General features: G+C 39.7%; 1 protein-coding gene across 3 annotated transcripts in view; it reads left to right on the top strand.

Annotated features, from left to right (window-relative positions):
* The window catches only part of Adcy8 (adenylate cyclase 8), a 208,537-nt gene that overhangs the window by 172,659 nt on the left and 14,048 nt on the right, over positions 1 to 21,830 (top strand). For all 3 annotated transcript variants that reach the window (XM_057791703.1, XM_057791702.1, XM_057791701.1), the window contains 2 exons: positions 7,829 to 7,907; positions 17,871 to 18,029. In XM_057791703.1, coding sequence (XP_057647686.1) covers positions 7,829 to 7,907; positions 17,871 to 18,029 — 238 coding nt within the window. The remainder of the gene's footprint in view (positions 1 to 7,828; positions 7,908 to 17,870; positions 18,030 to 21,830) is intronic.

Here is a 21,830-nt window from a genome sequence, read left to right as displayed (position 1 = left end):
ACTTCCCACCTCCGAACCTCAATCTGTCCACAGATAAGTACACTATACAAACGTGTTTGTATTGGTCAGCTAGGACAGGGCTGAGTGACTTCAATAGCAGAAAAGTATCTCTCACATTTCCAGAGTCTGGGAAGTTCCAGGTGCGCACTCTCACCGACTGGCTTCTTGGTCATGGTTCTTTTCCTCTCTTGTATCTGGCCAACTTCTTGGTGGACCCTCAGATGAACTGAACAGGATGAGAAGAAGGATATGGGCTCTTCCTTTTTGATAAACACATCAGGCTTATTGGGTCAAAACAGCCTGTGTTATAACTCCATTTACCTTCAGCTATCTCCTTGTCGACCTTGTCTCCACATGGAGCAATACTGAAGGCTGTGGCTTTAACCAAGAAAGAGAAACACAGTACAGTGAGTCTCAAATGTGCTTATTATCTAGAAAGTTCATTCTCAGTCTCTCTTTCTTCTAAGGAGAAATTTTTATTATTATTATTATTATTATTATTATTATTATTATTATTATTATTGGTTTTGAGAGAAAGTTAATAACTTCTAAGTAAGAATTGTGAGATCAAATATGACCTCAAACTCATGGCTGATAGTCACATACTTCTCTCAGCTATGTCCTCTCTAAAGGTCAGCCATTGGTTAGTCTTGGTTGCTCTTTCTCTGCTACTAAGAGAATTAACTTAGAAATTAATAAAAAGCATATTTGGCCTCAGTCTCAGCTGAAGTATAGAGGTCAGATGCATCTTGCTGGCCATAACAGGACAATGGGACTCATCTAGTGCCTTACAAGTCCATGTTCATTCGGGAACACTTCTGCAGCTTGTTCCTGATTTCTCCAGAGAATGGCAGACTAATTATAAAATACAGCAATCACAAAAAACATTGGGAATGGCATTCTGACCACTTTTCAGTAGGGTGGTCCTAATACCTGAGGCTTTTTTTGCCCACAATGTTCACCAGTTCTACTTCATGACAGCCTCCTTCTCAGTAGATGATGCTGAGCTCAAAATAAAGTGACTTCATCTCTAGTGTCATGTAAGTCACTAGACACTGATCTCCTTCAGAATACCTTACCTGGAGGCACTATAGTGAATTTCTCTTTGAGAATCAATTTAGGAGTTAAACCACCTGGATTCAAATCTCAGTTCTTCCACCAGCCATGCCTGTGAACTTGATCACATTAATTTAAAAATTGATTCAACCTCTCCAACCCTTGCTGTTCTTACCAATGACATGAGAATAACACTGGCTCCTTTTCTATAGGAATGTTTTAAGGGTTAAATATGATAAACATTTGCACAGTGTTAATGTTTGTTATTAAACATGACCCATCCCTTCCACAAATGTGAAGATTCTACGAAGTTCCTCATTTTCATTTCAGGACTGTGCTTCCCTAATTGGTCTCCAAGCTTCTATTCATAATTATCCCATCTCAAACCCATCTTGTCAATACTTAGTCTTTCTTCAAATCATTCTATGGCTCTCTGTTACCTTTAAGAAGTTCTTTGGTTTGCTGAGGATTCCTAAACTCTCCTTCCTTAGACCTGAACTGAATTGTTCAGTCTCATCTCACCTCCGGAAGCTCTACAGATTGCTATTTACTGCCTGTACTTTAGAGGTGATAATTCATATTCTTTCCCCAAAAGACTTTCTACATGTACATCCTCCTATGCGGAGGTGTCCATTTCTAGATGCCCCAGCCACAATTCTTAAGACATAACTCCAGGATAATCTCCTTGGTGACAGCCTTAATTATCATCACTCACCTTCCATCACATCACCACATTAACCTCTTCATGTCACAGTCATTAATTTCCATGTTTTCCTCTTCCATTACAATGGGAGTTTTAGAGGACACAGAGTAGAGCTAAGATTCATGTTTCCATCACTTAATAGTTTCTGGCAATAGATTTCCAATTAAATAATTGCAGAATGGAATGTACAATGAAAATGAATGCATTCCTAGAAGAAGCATTAGCTCATTTGGAATCACTTAACAAATATTGATTCACAGTAAGTCTGCATCACCTACAATGCCTACAATGTCATGTCACTGTTGTCCTTAAATTGCACAAACCTCGTTCTGTAAGCCCAGCTTACTTTTGTACATATGTGTAATGCTTTAGAGATAATGTCATTCTACCTGACTGCACTTTTTACTTTGTTTGGTATCATTTGCTATTCTTAATTTTTCATAGTTTTTATTTATATATGCATTCTACCGAGTGATTAATGAGTCTGTTTTATGTGCCATTTATGCCTTGTTGGCATCTTGAAATATAGGCAAAATACTGGAATCCACCCATGCGTTGTAATAGATGTCAGAGGTCAAAACTTAAGTTCTGGCTCCCACTTCAGCTCACCAGAGGCCATACTGACAGCTAAGGAAAGCAGCACTCTCTACCCGCTGTGATCAACAACACCAGCTCAGGAGATAACTACCCTACTAAATAATAATGGTACTTGGAAAAGGCCTCCCTCCAATGTCCACTTTGGATCCTGGAAATAACAATGGTGCTCTCTGTCCTCTCTTCTGCCTCAAGAAGAGTATCAAAGACATTTATTTCACTTCAATAAAATCTCTGAAGATTTACCATACACGTGTTGTTACAAATAGGTGATGACAGACAGAAAAGGTTTCACCTCTGCTTTTCGTTTCTACATTCATCTGCCCTCCTCCTCACTCCACGCCTTATGTATACATGCTTTCATGCTGTATTTCCTAACTCTGCTAACTATCTGTTTGGGCCTTTAGAGCTAAATCTGAGTAAGGAGTTTCTCAGAGCTTTCCATGCTACAAGAAAGTGATGGCTAGCAAAATCATCCTTGCAAAAACACATCAACAGTGTTAAGCAGTGAAGACATTTCAGGCACAAAATTTATAGTGTTCACAAATGAAAATAAATTGGAATAGATGAAGTCAAGAAAAAATGAGATGTGAAAAATTATTTGGAGAGAACTAGAGAAAGTTGGAGCTGGAAGAACCTAGGTACCATGGGTCACTAGAGCATCAGATCTCTTCTGACCTCAATAGCAATCTATTTGATGTCTGTTTACAATCAGAGGGTTCAATGCTTTAATGCTTTGCTGTCACATTTTTAAAATCTTAGTAAATTTTGTAAAGAGCTCCCTTCATTTTTATTTTATACAGACACACACACCAAAAAGAAGTGGAGTCCAGACATGCATTTGAGTAACCATGGTAGAGGTTCCTTTTAGAACTGAGCACTGAATGATCACTTATTCTCCATGCTTTTCCCAGTTAGGAATCTGGTTAAACATGGTAACCACAGCCTGGTAACCAAAATCTGGTAACCATGACCCAATAAAAGCAGAACCTTCTCTGACTAAGGCTGAAAATAGCAGTAATCTATGGGTACAAGCACGAATGTTTAGAAAGTAGTTTGACACATCCTTTTAGTTAAAGAAAATAGTAGGTTCCCCTAAGGCCTATGATTTCCCAACCATTGACTACTGACCAAACTTACAGTACCAGCCATGAATTCCTCCTCTGGAGTTGACATGAAGAAATCTAATCAGAAGTGGTTGGTTACCCCTGTAACAGTCATAACACTATGGCACCCACTGGGCACATCTTGTCTGACAGTTGGTACTGAAGTTCATGTAACTCATGGCTGTGTACACTGTTAATGACTTTTCTCCTCCGGCTGCCTGCATAACATCTTCTAGCACTTTGGAAACTACCCAGCAGAAGGGAAGCTTCTAGCTCAGTTCCAGGTTTACACCCTGCAACCAAAGCCTTCATCAGTAGAGTCTGGTCATCCGAATCTGCTGGAAAACTACAGAATGGCAACAGCCTCTATTACTTTGGGGTCTTCCCTGACCAACAACTTATATGGTGGTACCCCAACTCTGTCACTAGGACTTTTGCTTAATAACCTGTGGCTTCTGAGAGTTACATTATTTACCCATATAGAGTACCTCCCTTCAAATTATTTTTTTAATTATATATTTTAATTAACTTACAAAATAGTGGGATTCCTTATGGCTTTTTTTAGACAGCCTTAATTTTGTTTAACCCTCTGAAATTCCTCATATCTGCCATCCATGCACCCACATCACATATTGTTGTAGGAGGCTGCTTGTTTGTTCCCAGCTGCTCAGCCCCGAAATAACCACACAAGAGCTGTATTAATTACAACACTGCTTGGCCTATTGGCTTATGCATATTTCTAGCTCACTGTGATCCCTTAAATTAACCCATTTCTGTTATTTGATATTTTACCATGAGGCTCGTGGCCTAGAGGCAAGGTTCCAGCTAGTGGCAGCTCCATGGCTTCTCTCTTGACTTTACCTTCTTTCTCCAAGCATTCAGTATAGTTTTCCCTGCCTAGTTCCACTTTGCCCTATCAACAGGCCAAGGCAGTTTCTTTATTCATTAACCAATAAAAGCAACATATATACAAACCTATTCCCACACTAACCTATTAAACCTTTCCACTACCCATATTCTCCCACTGCACTTTCATATCCCAGGGGTTCTATCACTATCCTCCAGGAATGGCCTTCCACAACACTGTCTGCTGCTAGCTTCCTGGGCTCAACAGGCACTTCAAATTGAACATGGAAATCTAAAACTTGAAAGTGAAGATTCTCATATGAGAACATTGAAGTATTTGTCTTTCTGATGCTGGGTTACCTCCCTCGGTATATTTACAAGTTCTATCAATTTTCCTGCAAATTTCATATTTTTTAGTGCTGAACAAAATTCCATTATGTATATGTACCACATTTTTACTGCCTCTTATCAGTTGATGAATATCTAGATTGATTCCATTTTCTATTGGAAAATGTTTCAGGAGTCAACACAAAGAGTTCTTGAATAACTCTGAAAACAGTGATTGACCAAAAATAGAGGCGCGACTAGACTAGACTCAGAAGAAAATATGAAAGAAAATTATGAACAATTTTTGAGTGTTTAGCTCTTGTGAGTAGGGCATCGATGAACATGGTTGTTTAAGTATCTCTGTAGTAAGTTAACATCATCACAAATTGTTAACATGAAAGAGATAGCGCAAGAAATATATAAAAAGTGGCTGTTTCAGATATAATACAACTTTTCAAAATTACACACTATTTATAATACAGAATAAAAACAAATTTAAATGGGGTGGTTTATTAATTTTGTGGAATAAAAGGCAAACTAATAAATAAAAATTTGGAGGTGAATAGTCAATATTGAAAACTTAGAACATCACACCCAAAACTGGGTTCTTATCCTTGTGGTAGCACAAATCAATATGTGACCTTGAGCCATTGACCTCTTCCCTCTGGGCCTCAGTCTCTTATAAAATAAAAGCCTTGCAAGGGGTATTACATTACACAGGATACACAAAATACAGAATAAAATGGATTTGCCAAGTGAATTGTAATATATCTAATTACAAAACCTATTATCATTCTCTACATTAAGTACAAAAGTAACTTAGGAAAAAATATGAGCCATATAGCCTTAAATTTATAGGTACATTTTTGCAAAGAGGAAATAGAAATGACATTTAATGAATTCCAAAATAATAATAGTTTCCTCTGGATGGTTAGCTGTCTTTTTTAGTTTCCAGATTTACTACAATTAGCATGAATGCTTCATTAGTGAGTCATACTCCCATTAAATATTAAATTTTATGATACATCAGATTAAATGATCTCTAAAGATTATAGTAGCCCTGAGGATTTCAATACTCTATGCGTGTTCTCAATTAACAATGTCTTTTTTCCTAGGAGATGGAAGTATTACTTTAGCTATTTTATTAATACAAATCAATATCTCAAAATTTCTTTCGTATTAAGTCTGTGAAACCCAGTATCAAGCAAAGCTCAATAATATGGGATATATTTCAGTCACTCGACTCTCCGTATGCTTTTCCCAAAATCATGGGAGGTACAAGAAAAACTTGTGAATTCAAATGAAAATTCTTTTGGCTGTTTCTCAACATGATTGGGTTACTATTCATATACTTTGGTCCCTACACAAAATTTTTTTATATGAAATATAGCTAAACCCTCGAAAATTGTTCATAATTTTCTTTCTTTTTTTCTTCCGAGCCTGGTATAGTCGTGTCTCTATTTTTGGCCAATCACTGTTTTCAAAATTATTCAAAAAGTATTCATGTTGCCTCCTGATAATGTGCTTCAAATGAGAAGTTGCTAGGCTGAAAATAAGCTTCGTGGCTCACAGAGAGAGGATGTCTTAAGTGCCAGGCAGTACGCTGAGACAAAGCGACAGATTCCAGGGGAGGTTCTAAACATAGACAGCTCTCATTCACATGAGTAACGCGAGCAAATGATTCTTTAAAGCAACACAGACACGGACAAGAGTGTGTGTCAGAGGCTTCACGGAGCAGTGAGAGGAAGCTATGAGCCAGGAACCATGTCAAATGCCTCAACACCATTGTTCATTTCATCCTCACAATTAAGGAGGTAAAACACTGTGGAGTCATTCTTCACATATGAATGAACAGAGGCTCAGAGATATCAAGTGGCTGGCTCGAAGTCAAACAACTGGTCAAAAACAGAGTTGCACTAGGAATCTGGATCACCTTTAAAGTTCATGTCTTTAATCATTTTTCCCAGCAGCCCATAAACATCAAAGACCAGAGAAGTAAGTGGCAGAAATGAAAGAGAAATACATAAATATGCCTCCCTCCTCAAGATAAGCACAATAGTATAGAATGGGTGGGTAGATGAAGGGGTGAATGGATAGATGAATGGTTGGGTACATGGATAGATGGATGATGGACAGATGGATGGATCTCTACCCTAATGCATGAGTTATAGTTCATCCCTCTTCACCTAAGCACTCTTGTTGGATGATCCTGACAAACTTAAGCAGCTTCCCTTACTGAGTCTTCATGTGACCTCAAACACGACATGATATTTGCTTATTATTTTGAGGCTAGAGATGTGTACATACCAAGCTAAGTGATATATGGCTTAGAGCTACATCCTGGACTTCTTAAGTATTTTCTGAACATTCTGTCTCAGTTAGTTACTATCTCTTTTCAAACAATATCAGAGCAACAAGGATATGCTCTCCCTAATTAAAAAAATACCTATATATTTGATTCTTGCTTCTTGTGAATTATTTTGAAAGCATGAACAATGTATCCTCTTCATTTCTTGATCCCAGCATATGTTGGGATACAGTAGATGCTCAATCATGATGTGCTTCTCTGGGACTATAACTGAGAACCAACAATAAACTCTGCTGTTAGCATCTTGACAGGAAAAAAAAAAACAGAGTCTTTATTAAAAGATATAAAAAAAATAAGGTTCAGCTGACCCCACTCATAGAACTGACATGAGGATTAAAATAACTGATAAAGGAATTAAAATTGTCCAACTCATACACTTAAGATAATACTCTAAGCATGAAGACACTTAAGATAAAGACCATCACATAGCAAGCATTGAATACTGGCTACTTAAGTAGGTCAATACCTTTCAAAAAGGAATACTTACCTCACAAGATATTTTTGATCACAGTATTCAACCTCTTTGAAATTGAGAAAAGTTTTAGACAAGTAGAGACATTGTTGCTATGAATGTGGTCATATTGTCTAGAAGCTAAACTCTAGATTCTCTTTTATCAGCTATACCCTCTAGGACCTCACAGGCTTGACAGTCTCTTGTCCTCTGAATAAGATAACATACAAACCCTTTCTATATCACATGTCAGATATTTGGAAAATACTCCTTTCTTCTCCTCACACTTCATTCTAAACCTGGTTCTTCATGCTTAACCTTGAAATCCCTCTACAGTTGTTAATCACCATGCCATTCTGCTTTTGTTTTTCTCACAGAGATTTCCTAGGGACCAAGGAGGCGTCACTGCTGCTGATGGCCATGTTTCTCCTTGCTGTGTTCTACCATGGACAGCAGGTAATGCCATGTTTTTCTCCAGTCACCCATGGTTAGTTGGCATTTCCTTTTGCCACAAAAACCACCCTGTAGACTTTTCTGTGCCTTCTATCAAATGACTCTTACGAGTCTTAATCAATTGATTTCCTAATGAAAAGCTAAGTTTTGGAGGATGATTGACAGACTGTGTTTTTAATGGCCCCTGAGCCATTAAAAATGATGGTTTTCAAAACCATTATTATCCTTTTTAAGAAACACACTTAATTTCTGGCTGAGACAAACTGGTGTCTTCCAAATCCCATGGCCTGGATAAGAGTCTCACTAGAGAAGGAGTGTTCCACTACAGGGAAACACGCAGGCTTGAGGATCATCTGACTCATAGTTCCAGGGACAAGTTCTTATGTCTCTGAGGCTCAGTCTCCTCCATGCTAGAATAAAATATTAGTATAGAAATAGATTGTCTTGAGGAAGCAATTGATATTATTTTAAACTGCTTTTTTGTTCTGCCATGTATGCAAATAGGCAAATTAATAAATATTAGCCACTTTTCTCAGAGTTGTAACCAAATACCCAAAAGGAAGCAAATTAAGGAAGGAAAGATTTATCCTCGCTCACAGGTTAAGAAGGGACTCAATGTGTCACAGGAAGAAAGACATGATAATTGGTCACCTTGTGTTCCCAAAACTCAAGGTCTGTCCCCAGTGGCCTATTTAATCCAACAAGTCTCCAGCAACCTCCCAAGTGCCATCACCATCTGGGGACTCAATGTTCAAATTCATGGACCTATGATGGACAAATTCACATTCAAACCACAGCAGAACAGGAAAAGCTTAATTGGTGGTTGGTTATGATTAAACAGCATGCCTGCCATGTAATGCTACTCACTGTGATTACCCATTATTTATTAGGATCTTGAATATACAACTCCATCCCTGCATCTTTTGGAAGATGGTAGACCATAAGCCATACAAAGGTGTCGTATGTAGAACGACATTCTTATCTAGGGTTGTAAATCAAGCAAAAGCATTACATGTAAGAACATACCTACCCTGGTTCTTCATGGGAGGAAGCTGTTCTGTCTAGGAGTACCGTGGTAGACATAGCACTTACCTTATAGACCTTGCCTAGTGTGCAAGATCTCTTCCCAGGGAAGACTGTTTCTCTGGCTCCCAGCACTCCTTGGTTGTCTGTACTTCTTGTGTAAGGTTGAGGTCTCATGGGCTTTTCCCCCATCCACTTTATCATGTCTACTACAAGGAAAGAAAGAAAAGAAAATTATGTATTATAATCTCAAAAAAGAGAAAAGAAATAATAAAAAAATAAAAAACATATAGGACTTCTCTAGGCATACTGAAACCTGTGAAACACTAATCTTCTGGTAAGATTTTTTGGCCCCCTATAAAAACCAGACTCTATCAGCCTTGCTAATAGGCTCTAGATCCTGGTCCATCTTTCTTTTGTCTATGTTCACTTCAAACAGACAAGAACAGAAAGGGCAAATCAAGAAAAAGTGTCAGTCAGAGCATATAGCAGAGGCATAGCCCTGGGAAATCACCATGGAAACAGGGGGCCAACAAACCCCAGGAAACCAGAGATGAAGCAATTTAAAAGTCCCAGAATTCAGAAATATGTACATAGAGCTATTTTTAACAAGTTGAGCGAGGTGTAAAATGTAGTCAAGAAAAGGATGGGTAGTGTAACGTCTTGGTAAGTAAAGGAAATGGGGAATTAACTGTTGAGTTCCTCATTTTACTTAATCCTATCAACCAGCAACCTGGAATGGGAGTTTTGTCTTCCCCATTTTACAGAGGAAGCCACTCCAGTAACAGAGCTGAGCAGTAAAACTAGAATTCCAGTCCACTCTCTCACCAAAGCTCATCTTTCTCCTTCACCAGCCTGGAGCGGAACGAAGACCTTCTTTCTGTACTGATTCTGATCAGGAGCACTCAGTGTGGTTTTGATGTGCTTTTTTTGTTGGTTTTTGTTTTTGTTTTGTCTTTGCTGAACCTATGATGAAGCAGTAAGGCAAATGTGAAAGTCCAGCCATTTCCAAAATTCCTACGCTTAGGTCCCTCTGGCTGTCTCTGAGCACAGAGTCCTGCCCTGTCCTAGGTCTCCATGGCTTCCTTTAATCGGGAACTTCTTAGTTATACAAGTTATAACAATTCATCACGCATTCCTTTTTGAGGACTTTCCAAGACAGAACCAACTGAGGCTCTCTTAAAGGAAGACTATATGTGCACTCTATCTTGAGGTCTTGATCTGAGTTGGGAGAAATCCCCACACAGAGATGAGAGAACACACGCACAGTGAGAGTCCTCTTTTCATAACTATAAGTATGTATCTTTCCCTTCCTTCACCATAATGAATTGCCCTGGTTCCTCTCTGGGCCTCCTCCTTCACATGGTAGCCTTCTAACATACTGGTTGAATATATCGTAGTCTATATTTGTCCTGCAAGAGCAGAAAGCTTCATCATGCTAAGATGGTATGTAAGGTAAGAGCACAGAAGTGCTTCCTATTGGCCTGCTAATTTGTGACATTTGATATTTTTCAATTTTATTTCTAATTTTTAAAGATCTCTGAAATCTCATAACTGCCCCATAGTCATAGAAGCTGTAGATATTTGGTATTCAAACCCCAACTCCACCATTAAAGATATCTGACCTTTGGCAATTTAATTTAGAAATAGATATCACAGTAACAGGTCCTGTTTCAGAGAGTTATTATAGCTTTATATAGGATGTAATCACAACATGTTTATCTTGGTGGTTTGCACATATAATGCTTAATATTATTGGCTGCTTGGAAACAAACCTTGGGCACAGACAGGGAATTTACTGCTGTCCATCTGATTCTGAGAAAGGAGCAGAGATTCAAGTCCTCTGAGATTACAGAGCTAAGAAAAAGAGCCAGAATGAAATGGGAACACAAATGCTTCATAGTTTCTAGCTCAAGTCAGTCTCTGCAATGTGCCCTGCCTCCCATTATAGAGACAGCTTTCCGCGGGATTGCATCATTTGATGTCTATCTATAGCATCCAGTGGAGTCCTCTGCATCCTGGTTACAGCTTGCCCACTCCTGGACTTGCTTCCTGTTTCCCTTTGTGACTCAGATGCCCTCTATTTTTAATAAAGACTGAAAAATGCCCATTGATGCCTGGTGCACAGCAGTGTCTGGGAGTTGGGGGGTGTTGAATGTGTAATTATAATCTCCAGAATGACAGAGGTGGTTATGCAACTGAATAATTGGGAAATTTCATTTTTCATGAAAGTAGAAATGATATGCCAAACACTTCCTCCTCCTCTGACTGAGGCAGGTGAGTGTTCAGAATGTTGGACAGAGTGTGTAATCAAATGCCTCCCACCTTGTGCCTGATTCAGCCTTGGGAGTTTGAGCTACGCCTGGGCATCTCCTTTTATAGCAGAGCAAGCTACAATTGGGCGTAGAAAAACAGATTAATGAGGTCATCTTTCTACTCACCTACTTCTGAGTCTGGTTCCAGAGACTATCTGGAAGAGCCAAGCCTTGGAACCTAATGTTCTTGCATGGGACCCAGCAATGTTATTCAGAGAATCAGTGGTCTTTGGACATTCAGCTTCTCAGAGCTTCTTTTGTTTTTAATCTGTAAAGAGAAAATGTTAATAGAGAAAAGCTGAATGAACAGCCCCCTCCCCAACACACACACACACACACACACACACACACAGGATGTAATCTAAGTGCTACAGATTAGAGTTATGAGCTAGGTTCAAAGCCAGCTTCTGTCTTTGAGACCTTCACAGACTATCTTCACCTCATGCCCACTCCCTCATATGCTAAAATGTAGCGTGACTGAATGAGGTTAAATACATATGAAGGGCTTGGTACAGCTCCTGATCCACAACGAGGTTCTATTGATATTTGCTGTCATGTGACTAGCCTGGCACAAAGACAAGAACTTTGTGTGCAGCCAGGTTTGGTGAAAATCAGGGGTGTGCAGTCCACCTCAATGAATACTTTGGAGAAAATGCTTAAGAATTTTTGGCTTTCATAACCGTGTTTATGTCTTACATATGCTCTGCTTTCCCTCCACGTCTGTACTAACCAGCGTTACTCAGCTGAGCTCTTCTCTTTGGGTGCCCTCCAGCCACCATGCACTTATCAGTCAATAAAGGAGGAGACTGTGCTTCGCTCATTGTTGGAATTAAGCATGTACTAGGTGCAACAGATCTTCTGCAATCTAAGGAAGACTATTAACCTGTGAAGATAGCATGTATGACACATGCCTTCTGGGACATGTTTTGCCAGAAGTCTAGATTATACTGAACCAACACATATCTTTATAAACCTCCTTAGACACAGCTACCTGCTATCACCAGGCCAATAATTAAGCTGTTTCTGTCTAATAACTGGGAAATTTTGACTTAGGTCTGGCCTTCTGGATTTCCCTATTCCTATTCCAGATTCAAATTCAGTTAAATGAAAACTTCAACAAGAGAACTGAAGAAATTATTCTGTACTTCAGCCTACTATGTATTTTTAAGAAGGGGGGTTGTGTTTAGAAACAAGGATAAGAAAATCCTGTTCTTTTGGAAATCAAAACCTGCTGCTCTTGAGTCTAGAAGAAAAAAATTCAAAGCAAAGATTTCATCTGACCTCATCCACAGATGCCTTACATGCTAGGAATGTCTTTGGATCTACCTTTTTTGCATGTCAGAATGCTTTTACATGCATCGTATTTGTTGATTTATATAATAAACCCATGTCCTAATACAGATGTTACCAGGCAATTATCCCAGTGGTTAGAAGTCCTATAGGATGATGGCTCCGAGACTTGGAGGAGTAATCAGGAACAACATTGTTTTCGATGTCCAGCTGCCTCCACATGCAGCTTTGTTTTATTGTATAGAAAACTCACACACAATCAGAAGTAAACAGAATAGTACAATGACCTTATGAAGACCTACCCACACACATCCAGCCTGTTTGATAAGTATCTTCATGGATGTGGCCCACTGTCACTTCCCTCCAGTTATTTGTAAATTAACTCCACACATTTTTTCATTTAATCTGAAAATATTTCAGTGTATCTAAAAACAGGGAGCTTCTAAGTTAATCACAAATCCATTAACACACCTTTAAAAAGAAAAGAGAAGTTGACTACTTTCCATTTATTAATGGATAGTTACTTATTAAAAATTTGCTCATTTGAATTGAGATCCAAAGTCTGTTCCTTGCCATTACATGATAAATCTCTTAAGGCATTTTTAAATATTTACTATCTCCCTCCATATTTTTTCTTGAAATATTTTATGAGAGCCATCTGACTTTTATAATATCTCTTTGTCTTATTTGTCAACTCATTCTCTAAGGTTATTGAACACATTTCTCAGTTCTTTGTGTTTTTCATTGATTGTTCTGTGTAGAAGCTTAGTGAGATCCAGCTTCAGTGTTTTATGAAATATTTAATTGGTTTCTTTACAAATTACGTTTAAGAGATTATCGTATCTTTTCATCTGTTTTGACGATGTTAGCAGCTACACATAATAGCCTGTATTCATTTATTTTAAAAGTGTGACATACTAATCTTATCAGCAGCCTGTAATTTGTCAGCTGGAATACACTATAAAGAAGAATTTTCTCCTCATCACTTATATGTCACCTACAAGTGTAGCTCACAAAGCAAAGTTAATGCAGAGCTCTTTCCTTTTAAATCTGCTCCATGCAAAGTTTGCCAGGTGGTTTTATCCCCTCAGCATCATTCCAAGACTGTGGATAAGTTTGGTTCCTTAAGTCACTGGGAATTTATGTTTTTCTGTACATGTTTCCGGTGTTTCCACCTATTGCAGTTTTTGTTCTTATGAAATTTCAGTGTGTCGCTTTTTTTATTTTATTGTGCTCTACGTTTTTCTCTGCACCCCTCCCTGCCTCTCCCCTCCCCTTTAACTCTCTCCCATGATCCCCATGCTCCCAATTTACTCCAGAAATCTTGTATTTTACTACTTCCCATGTAGATTTGATCCATGTATGTCTCTCTTAGGGTCCTCATTGTTGTCTAGGTTCTTGTAATGGTGACTTGTGGGTGGGTTTTCTTTGCTTTATGTTTTAAAACCACTTATGAGTGAGTACATATGATAATTTTCTTTCTAGGTATGTTCCTTATATCCTTGCAATCTCCAAGACCTTTATAATGAAGGAATGTTGTATTTTGTCAAAAGCTTTTTTAGCATCTAATGAGATGATCGAGTCGTTTATATAATAGATTATGTTGACAGATTTTCATATGTTGTTCAAGTCTTGCTGTTCTAGTAGGGTCACTAGATTTTACTGGTGTTGTGTGTTCTTACCTTGTCTACCCATCTTTTCCTCTAATTGGTGTAGTTGGGGCTGTCTGTGACTCTGTTGATCCAGGTACCAGTGGATCCAAAGTTCAGATGGTTGCTCCTTGTAGTGTAGTCAGGGCTATGGTTCCAGTCACCCCATTGGTCATTCCATGTTCCTGGAGGTTGCTCAGCGCTCCCAGTGTTTGTTCCACTCCCATGGGGTTCTCTGTCTCACACCTGCTCTGGCCTAGGTTTCTGGCTCAGTCCTGCTCCTGTGGAGTTCATTGTCCCAGGCCTGCTCCAACCCAGGTTGCTGGCTCAGTCCTACCTCCGCAAATGTCCCCAGTCTGGATCCACTCCCATTCCCATTCCCATGAAGCTCACCATTTCAGGCCTGTTCCAGTCTAGGTCACTGACTCAGTCCAAAGTGTCACATTTTTGACCACTGAAAGCCCATTAAAGCTGGTTTTATAGTCCTTCTGGCATAACTCAATGGTCTCTGATAGACTGGTTTATGGTGTGAATATATGATTTTTATTTTTTTTATTGATTTTATTGAGCTATACATTTTTCTCTGCTCCCCTCCCCTTCAGTCCTCTCCCATGGTCCTCATGTTCCAAATTTACTTAGGAGATCATGTCTTTTTCTACTTCCCATGTATATTAGTCCTATGTATGCCTCTCTTAGGGTCCTCATTGTTGTCTAGGTTCACTGGGATTGTGATTTGTAGGCTGGTTCTCTTTGTTTTATGTCTAAAAGCCACTTGTGAGTGAGTATATATGGTATTTGTCTTTCTTGGTTTGGGTTATCTCACTCAATATGATGTTTTCTAGCTCCATCCATTTGACTGCAAATTTCAAAATGTCATTATTTTTCTCTTCTGTGTAATACTCCATTGTGTAAATGTACCACATTTTTCTTATCCATTCTTCAGTTGAGGGGTATTCAGGTTATTTCCAGGTTCTGGCTATGATAAACAATGCTGCTATGAACATAATTAAGCACATGTTCTTGTGGTACGATTGAGCATCCTTTGTGTATATACCCAAAAGTGGTATTGCTGGGTCTTGAGGAAGGTTGTTTCCTAATTCTCTGAGAAATCACTGTACCAATATCCAAAGGGGCTATACCAGTTTGCATTCTCGCCAGCAAGTCAGGAGTGTTCCCTTTACCCTACAACCTCTCCAGTATAAGTTGTCATCAGTAATTTTGATCTTGGCCATTCTTTCAGGTATAAGATACAATCTCAGATATATGCTTTAAGCTTATGAATTCTCTGTCCTAAAATTCACCTGTCTCTGGCAAGAGTATGGGCTATGTTTCTGAGAACTGGCATTTTGAGTTGGAACCTACAAGTTGGAAGTGCATATTGGTGGGAGATTGTCACTGTTTCCCGGCCTTAAGAGTGGGGAAGTAGAAACATACACCCTGACTTCACAATTACATTTTTATTTCTTACTGAAATTCCTAGGCATTTTTTGGACAGCCTCTCATGTAGCACAAGCTGACCTCCAACTCACTGTGTAGCAGGTGGACTTGAACTCTTGATCCTCCTGACCCTGCCTGCCAAGGGATACAGGTGTATGCCACCAACCTTGACATAACCAGAGGCTTTTATAACCACAGCATCCCTGTCTGTCTTATGCTTTTTTCCTCCTACAAATTTCTATTTTCAGTGACAAAATCATGATTGCTCATTTGCTTTTTCATGAAATTCACATGTAATAGTCTAGATTAAAACAATGGCAATGGGTTTTTGATCCTACTGCACGTACTGGCTTTGTGGGAGCATAGGCAGTTTGGATACTCCTCTTACTAGACCAGGATGGAGGTGGATGGTCTTTGGACTTCCCACAGGGCAGGGAATCCTGATTGCTCTTAGGGCTGACGAGGGAGGGGGGCTTGATTGGGGGAGGGAAATGGGAGGTGGTGGTGGGGAGGAGGCAGAAATCTTTAATAAATAAATAAAATAATCCAAATATTGTCACCCACAGTATGATTATCATAAGAAGGTCATGGGAGTGGAGGCATGTATAAAGGAGGAGGGAGTGCTCTTAGGTTCTTAGGTAATTGATATATGATGTGCAGCATATATTTTCCTTTCCTTGGAGACCAAGCCGTCAGAGTACAGAGGAACATTCTTCAAATCCTTCTATAGCTGTAATTAGTTCCATTGTGTATATTACTACAGTCTGTTCGGCCAACAGAATGAACACGTGGATCATTTCCAGTTTTTACTATTATTAACACTGAACGAATGACCTTGTGCCTCCACTGAGACTTGAAAATAAAACCCAGAAAGTAGCTAAGTTTTAAGTCTTCGGATTCGGGGCATCCAACCCTGTGCCCAGCAGTACAGCATGTTGCTATTGCTAAAGACATGAAAACAATAGCCCCAACACTAATATAAAGACATTTTCTGAGCTGCCCTGGAAGAGAAGCTGCCCACCTCTAATATGAAAGGAAGTTGAGACAAGAGGAAACTAATGTGCGATGAGTCAGACCTCCGATGTAATTTTTCCTGCGCTGTCTTGTGGTCAGTGAGAGTCACCTCTAATTCAGAGACAAGAAAACTTAGATTAAGCCCCTTTTAACCCATGTGACCATATATGATTATGACCAAGAGCTCTAAGCCTTATCTGTATGATGTGAAGCCCAAGGTCTTCCCAGTATCTCTCCATTCATTTATTCCTTATTGCCTAGTCAGGGAGAAAACAGACTCTTGAGCTGACTTTGGGACATATGGATAAAACCTGGCTTCACCCCTAAGTGGGGTGTAGCTGTCGTGTTCAAGTGACTTAACAGCTTTTGTCTTACTTTCCTCACCTGTGAGATAAAGACTAAAAGTACTGCCTTATAATTAGGTCTACCGTCTGGATCAAATGTCTGAATATTTATATAGTGCAACCAAGAGAGCTGGGCACACAGGCTGGCTGCCACCTGAGTGCTATGTGTCTTTATTACTCTCATGTGTTGGGATAACAAATGCTGACAAGCTTCTGCCCTGTGAGGGATACATTTCCTCATGCTTCCTTCGAAAAAAAAAAAATGCTTCAGACTTGGCTAACACCAGAAATGTATTCCCTGAGATCAACAGGGTTTGGTAGCTGATGATGGCATAGTCTAGTTTGCAGAGAACCATCTTGCTGTCCTTCACGTGGCCTTTAATCAGTGTGTCCACATAAGAAAGCAAAGCAAAGCTGCTCCTGTCTCCTCTAGTAAGGTCAAATATCTCAGCCCAAGCATCCCACCCTCCAGGTCTCATTGAAACGTAACTTCTTTCTAAAGGTGCCATTGCCAAGGACATGCCATCAAGAATTAAGAATTAATGTTTCAAGATATGAACTTCTGGGGACAGGGCACATATTCAGTTCAAGACAGAAATAATGTAACGTCAAGCAGATGGAAAACTTCCCTGGACATGAGCCACCTTCAGTCCAAAGAAGACATGAGTATTGTCAGATAATCCCACACTGGAGAAGATGATCTATGTGCAGATAGTACCTGGGAGAACAGATGCACATCCCTGCGAGCTCTGAGCATCCTCAGATAGCTTGTGTCTTCAGTGAGAAAATCAGGCTCTATTTTGCCTGTGTCGAGTCCCAGGGAACCCTTCCCCACCACCTTCTAGATGCGCATACCTGATCCTACTGCTTCTATTTGTCTCCTGTCAATTATAGCTGGAATATACAGCCCGCCTGGATTTCCTGTGGCGAGTACAGGCCAAAGAGGAGATCAACGAGATGAAGGAGCTGAGGGAACACAATGAAAACATGCTGCGTAATATCTTACCCAGCCATGTGGCTCGTCACTTCCTGGAGAAAGACAGAGACAATGAGGTGAGTACAGGTCTGACTAGTTAGTGGAGAACGGGTGACCACATTGACCCCAAGCACTAAGAAAATTCTGTTACACTCAGGAGATGTAAGAAAAAAGGCCATACGTACCACATGCTGCCTAGCAATCCAACATGTCAGATGCTATGAAATTTACACACTCTCTCCCCTGGCATCATCTGTTAGATAAATAGAAGACCTCTATTAAAGATTGGATTGGAATTTCAGGGTTTTATATATGTGTGTGCATATATAAAAATGTATATAAATATATATGATATAATGTAATAATATTTCATATGTATACTCTTGGAAAGGAAAGAGAGAGCTCCAACAATTCTAAGTGTATCTGCAAAATAATTGAAAACAGAGTCTCAAGGAGATGAGATGTTTACACCTTATTTATAGTAGTCAAAAGTCAGAGGTGGAAGCATCAGCCCAAGTATTCATTGATGGATGCATAGATTAAGAATATTTCCTATAAACACAGAGAGAGGGAGGAGGAAGAAAATGTTATTTATCTATAAGAAAAGATGTCCTAGAACACACTACAGCATAGCCGTACGCTAAAGAAATAAGCCAGTTTACCAGAAGTACACATACGATGTATGATTCCATTTACATGGATTGTAGACACATGTCGATGTCAATATATAAACAGAGAGTAGAAATATGGTTCATAGGGATTGAAGGAGGGTGTAATGGGACTTGCTGTAGCTCAGGTTTGCATGCTGAGGACTATTCTATGGTGGATGTGAAGGTTACACAACAAAATGAAGGTGTTTGATACAACTGAGTTAATAACTACAGGACATAGAAGGAAAGTTGTTTGTGCTATAAACATTTTATTCACCACAATTTAAAGTAATATTTATATTTATATATTTTTCACACAAGTATATGTGACATACATACATGGTGTATAAAGTATGAGGGTAGATGTATATGTGGGGAGGCATATATATTCTTGGCACAATGCTTCACATGGGGTAGGTGTTCATTAATGGTTTTTTCTTAGAAGATCATGCTGAAGGTCTACTTAGGGAAACAGCAACAATTGTCCACCAAGGTTCTAGAAGGTTATTGCCTTCGCCACAGGTTCTTCCAGCTTCTGGTTGTTGTAGGAATCTGCTTGTTTGTTCCCAGCTACTGGGCTTCAAAATAACCCATACAGAAACTGTATTAATTAAATTACTGCTTGGTCTATTAGCTCTAGCTTCTTATTGGCTGGCTCTTATATCTTAATTTAGCCCATATCTATTAATCTGTGTATCACCACATGACTGTGGCTTACCTGTGGCTTGTCTGTTCCCAGGGGCTACTTGGCATCTCTTGACTCCGCCTTCTTTTCCCCAGCATTCAGTTTAGTTTTCCCTACCTACTTCTGTTCTGCCCTGCTATAGGTCCAAAGCAGTTTCTTTATTAATCAATGGTAATCACAGGATATAGAGGGAAATCTCACCTGGTGACCCCCAAATCTTTGACTGTGGCAACATCACTCCAATCTGTGTCAGCATCTTCACATAGCCCTTTTTGTGAAGATATAAGTGTCTTTCCTCTAAAGACATCAGTCCTTAGATCTAGGATTCACTCTAATCCAGAATGATCTCATCTTAGTCAATTATATCTATAAAAAAATATTACTCCCGAATAAGATCTGATATTCCAAATGGACACAAATTTGGTGAGAATACTACTCACTCACTACATGGATGAAAGTGTATTATTGAGTAGAATAGACAGGAATCTGTCCAGGGCCTGTCAGTCAGGCCTTTGTGGGATATGGTAAGGCTTTGAAACATTTTTAAGTGAAATGGGATGGAAAGTTCCACACATAGCCTAACGCACAAGCTGCATGGACAAGAATATGAATCTACATATTATAAGGTCAAAACATGGTCACAGACTCTAAGATAGTTCAAATAAGACCCTAATGGAAGGCCTAGAAGATGATGGAGACAGAGAGAAGATGAGCTCCATCTATGGCAGGTAAAACTAAAGGTCTCAAAAATGGTGCTGATGTGAGCAACGAGAAGTGAAAACACTGAAACTATTGTGTTTGCCCTGTAACTTTAAAGGGAACGTTACTTAAGAGCGATCAGAATGGTATTTCAAATACCGTTTGTGTTTAGTGTGTTAGAGTACTCGACCTTACTCTCTGAGACACTCAGACAGACCTAGCACCATGGACAGACCTCCAGGGACCATCTGCAGACGCTGCCTCAAGAGGAAATCTCACAATAATGAAATAATCTGACTGTTTCATTTTCACAAGATGGTGCCCTCAAGGATACAGATTAGGCTGTCCTTGGTCATGACTGAGCCTCATGCCTGGACCTTGATCCTTTCTGAAGCACTCAAGCAAAACCAGCTGATCCTTGGAAAGACCATATAAAGGCAACATGCACTGGCATAGAGGCTGAGCTGACCAGGTTTGCAATCAGCTTACCAGGGGCTGGCAACCCTTAGAATAAGGTTACAGCAGACTATCTCTCAGAAAAGCCTGAACCAGCTGCCTGAGACAGGAACCACTGGCTACTGAATTGCTGACTTGTGTTAATTTGAGGGTATGGTGCCTTTGAGAACATCACAGAGTCTCCAACTGACCCAACCACACCCTATCATTCATTTTACCTCTAAGACCCTCAAAGATGTTGACCTTTGCCTTGGGAGCTTAAATGACAACTGAGATAGTTCCATCCAAGCCACAGAAGAACAAAACAGGGAAAGATAAGGCATAACTGAAATATCAATTGGAAGCACTTGGCTCCTGAAGAGCCTCTCCAGTAGAGATCACAGCTACCTATTCTCAGCATGTGACTTTTTCTGGAGTAGTGTTTAGACCTGGTTTTCTTGAGACTTTGCTGCAAGATTATTTGGCAGCTTAGGTAGAGCAGAGAAAACATGGACGTATATCAGTCATGACCACCAAGTGGAGAGGCAGAAGCACAGGAACCTCAGAGGGGAACCCCAAGACAATGAGAGAAATCCGCTTTTCAGTCAAAACATCAAAACAGTGAGGTGCCTGGGAAAGAGAGAAGAGAGACTGATGTCATCCTGAAAGGAAAAAAAGGACCTGGAGATGTGCAAGACTCTAGGTCCTCAGCTGGGGTGTGCACCAAAACCCACAGAGTATGATCATAGAAATTCTCTAATAGAAGGTGACATTTGAACAGAGATTATGAATATTGACAGGGAAGATTCTCAGGTCTCAGATATTCTTTCTCCCCTGGCTTTCACTTGGTATTAGAAGCACAGGACTTAGTTACAAAGAGCCTGGGCACAGAAAGTATCAGACAACACAGTTTCCTGAGAAAAGAGGAGAGCAGCTTCCCCATGTCAGCATGCAGAATTGAGGAGGGTGGGTATGAGTGTTCAGAATCTTCTACACAGTCCAAACCTGTGCTTCCAGCCCACAGAGAAAGATGACAATAAAACAATTATAGCTTTTCTATATCCATCTACCCTTCTACAGTTTACAACGTGCTTTTAGCTTCTTCAGACCCAGAATAGAAAGAAACAGATGGCACACTGAAAACAGTTAATTAGAGTGAGTTAAATAAAGCCACCATCTCTAAAGGTAGTGGGTAGGTTGCATGAATCCATTCCATATGACTCTCCAAGCTCCTTCACTCTCTTTTCTAATTTTCCCAGAGTGGAGTTAGGGATAAACTAAGTGCACTGCATCAATAACCTCCCGTAGGCTCTGTCACCCAGATGGAGATTGCCAGTGTAGGGGAAATACTAGGAGATCTGAGTGAGAAGAAGCTGTGAGGTCAGAACACCTATTTCCTGGGAATCACA

This window comes from Chionomys nivalis, chromosome 17, assembly GCF_950005125.1.
Source record: "Chionomys nivalis chromosome 17, mChiNiv1.1, whole genome shotgun sequence".
NCBI classification, from domain to species: domain Eukaryota; kingdom Metazoa; phylum Chordata; class Mammalia; order Rodentia; family Cricetidae; genus Chionomys; species Chionomys nivalis.
Note: the sequence above shows the minus strand (reverse complement) of the source record. Positions and strands in the feature narration are given on the sequence as shown.